The 2,810-nt window shown below is 42.5% G+C and overlaps 1 protein-coding gene across 1 annotated transcript in view; it reads right to left on the bottom strand.

Moving 5' to 3' along the window:
* Nucleotides 1-170, bottom strand: part of FIP1L1 (factor interacting with PAPOLA and CPSF1) — a gene marked incomplete at its 5' end in the record, with an annotated part of 37,611 nt that extends 37,441 nt beyond the window's left edge. The window contains one exon of the mRNA XM_031055704.1: nucleotides 38-170. Coding sequence (XP_030911564.1) covers nucleotides 38-170 — 133 coding nt within the window. The remainder of the gene's footprint in view (nucleotides 1-37) is intronic.
* Nucleotides 171-2,810: the final 2,640 nt, after the last annotated feature.

The raw sequence follows: 2,810 nt of genomic DNA, 5'->3' as shown, positions 1-2,810 counted from the left end.
CGAGCCGCCCGGGCACCGTCCGTGCGCGGCCGCTCACCGCGGCTGTGCTTTCGCCGCTCTCCCGAGGCGCGCTGCGAGAGCCGCCTTCCCTTCCTCTCGCTGCCGTTTGCTCTCGGCGGTCCTTGTGCTCTCCCGCGTCCCTGGACGCCCGTCCATCCCCTCAGCAGGGATCACCGGCAGCATGGCGAGCTCCTCGAGAACGACCTTGCCTATCTCCAGAAGCAGGACTTGGCTAAACACACGTACACTCCAGTGCCGTGCATCTACTGGCGGCTGATGGCAGCTGCTGAGGGAGCGTAACCGCGGGGTAAACAAGCCGCTGCCTCCGCTCGTACTGTCCCTGGGCTCAGGGACTGTCCCAGCTGGATGTAGTATTTTAGGTTTAACAGCTCTTCATAGACTTTTTTTTTTCTCCACAAATTTCCTGACTTTTTTTTTTAGGTACAGTAAGGATTTAACATTTGTAGTGTGCTGTGAGTGTCCCAACGTGTTTCTATGTTCGAAGTGTTTCTATGAATTTCATTAATTCTATTTTAAAAGCAGTGGGGAGTAGTGAGCCATTTTTCCTGGTTATTTGCTCACTTTACATCTGTGAGTGCTAGACAACTGCAAGGTGCATTGGAAAGGTTAAGTACCAACAACTGTCCAAATAAGTTTCAACCAGTTGTGTGTACAAATGGAGCTTGTGGTGTTTCAGGATGTATGTGAAAACTAAAACAGGGACCTGCTCTTTCATGGCAGGTCAGTTTGGGAAAAATCAGACTGGAGGACTTGACTGTAACGTAAATACAACTCTCAGTGAGGAGAGCTTATTTGAATTGCCTGCATAGAGAAGCTTGTTTGAAAGTTTCATATACAGCATGATATTTCACTGGAGTTCACATGAACAACCAACTACCCAAATTTTTTTTCACCTCAAATTAAATGTCTGAATATTGGTACAGGTAACGGATTATGTGGTGTAATTGGGTAGGTTTTCATCTCGCTATTTCATATTTTTTATACAAATAGTTGTGGAGTCAGCAAATGGTTTTCCAACATTCAGTCACTTGTTTCTCATAAGACAAATGTGTAAATGTAGTACCTCTTCATAGACATCAGTGTCTGAATTTTCATTCCTGTTTCGTTTACTTTGCCCTTTAACACAATTCTGGCTGACATTTAATGACACAGCTGAATTCAGATAGTTTCCTTTGGCTGCAGACACAGAAGAAAGAAGGAAAGGAAGAAGAAAGAAAGCCATGTTTGAGAAAACTGCAACAAGAGTAGGCTAAGACCAAAAAATATCCTAAAATGCTTTGATGCAGATCATCCAAGCAGTTTTCCTTGTACAAACCATTAAAGAGAAATCACAGAGAGTCGGTGGTGATGGAAAAACCCATTTTGAACAGTTGTGGCCTTTAAAAACTGTTGCTTCTAAGGCTTTGAGTAGCTGAAAGGCTAAAGACAGAACGCGTCTTTGCAAGCTGCATCACCATCTTCACTCACAGGTTACATCCCAGAAACCCACAAAAAGATACCAAGTTAATGGGAACCCTTTAGTACAGTTCTTCTTCTGACACAGTAGTTGTCACCTTGCATAAGGGACAAAATAAGCTGTAAAAACTACTTATATAATTTTGTTCTGTAATTTAACCATTGTGCTTTAAGCTGATTAACTTAATTTTGTCTTCTAGCAAGTAATTTTTGGTTTTTTTCAACACTGGCTAGTTGTAATCTATACAGTATTAATAAAGTAAAAAACTATTAGCTTTCTTAAAAAAGCATCTGATATTTTGACAATAATATCTAAAAAAAACCTTTCAACCTTTAAAAAGAGGTCAGCCCCCCCTTTTTCTTTAATGGTTTTAAAGGTAAATAACCCCTTTTAAATTGTTGGGCAAGCCATAATTTGTCTAGATTTTGTCTGTGGCACTCAACCATAAAGCAAAAACTCAGAGGTACATAATCTCTGAGGTAATTCAGTCTGAGAGAAAGATAATTCTACTTGTTTATAAACTCAGGGGCCCAGTTTTAATTATCCCCCATCCTTCCTTAGTGTTCATTTTTCAAATCAAAATAGTCAAGAAGGGTATTAACTTACATATTTTTCTAGCATCATAAAGCTATATGCCCTAAGGTTAAAATAGCAGATTGCTGCTAGAACAGCACAAAGAAAGAGAAGAATGCATCTGAGTAGAATGTCAGTGGAGAACACTAAAAGGGAGGGATCAGCTTTAATTACTGGAAACATAGTGAATTTGGTGTTTCTCATGTTTTTCAGTGTTCTGAAACCATTTGTTTCTGTGAGAGACCTAAGTACAGCAGTTAAGCTGGAGGGTGAACTAACTATTTTATCTGTTTATTAATGCTGATAATCCTGCTGTGTCAGAAAAGTTGTGCCTTCCTGGCTGTGTACCAAGGAGGTGCCCAAGTGAATACTGTGTGGAACACAGATTTGCCAGCGGGCCATCCATTCTCTGTGGAGAAGCTGTGGATGCTTGTTATGGCGTTTTTTCTCGTTAGCTTTGAAACTGATTTCGAGATCAAAGGCTTTTAAAGGGGAAAGTGGAATTGAAATAAATTGTCATACGTCTCTAAGTGTACAGAGAAAAGTCGCATTTACTGAGCAAGAGCACTCCGTGTTGCCAGCTCATTCACCAAAGCATTTGTTAACACTAGCACAAGAAATACACAGTAGCGGGGCAGGGAGCAGTGATGAAGGTCTCGCCTCTCGGGCGCTGAGCACGCAGAGTGCCGGGACCGGCCCTTCCCGCGGTGTCACCCGGCAGTGCCGCGGCACCGGCAGAGCTCCCACACGGCCGGGGACC

This window comes from Geospiza fortis, unplaced genomic scaffold (genome assembly GCF_000277835.1).
Source record: "Geospiza fortis unplaced genomic scaffold, GeoFor_1.0 scaffold40, whole genome shotgun sequence".
NCBI lineage: Eukaryota > Metazoa > Chordata > Aves > Passeriformes > Thraupidae > Geospiza > Geospiza fortis.
The sequence above is the reverse complement of the archived record's forward strand: the minus strand, read 5'-3'. Positions and strand labels throughout refer to the sequence as shown.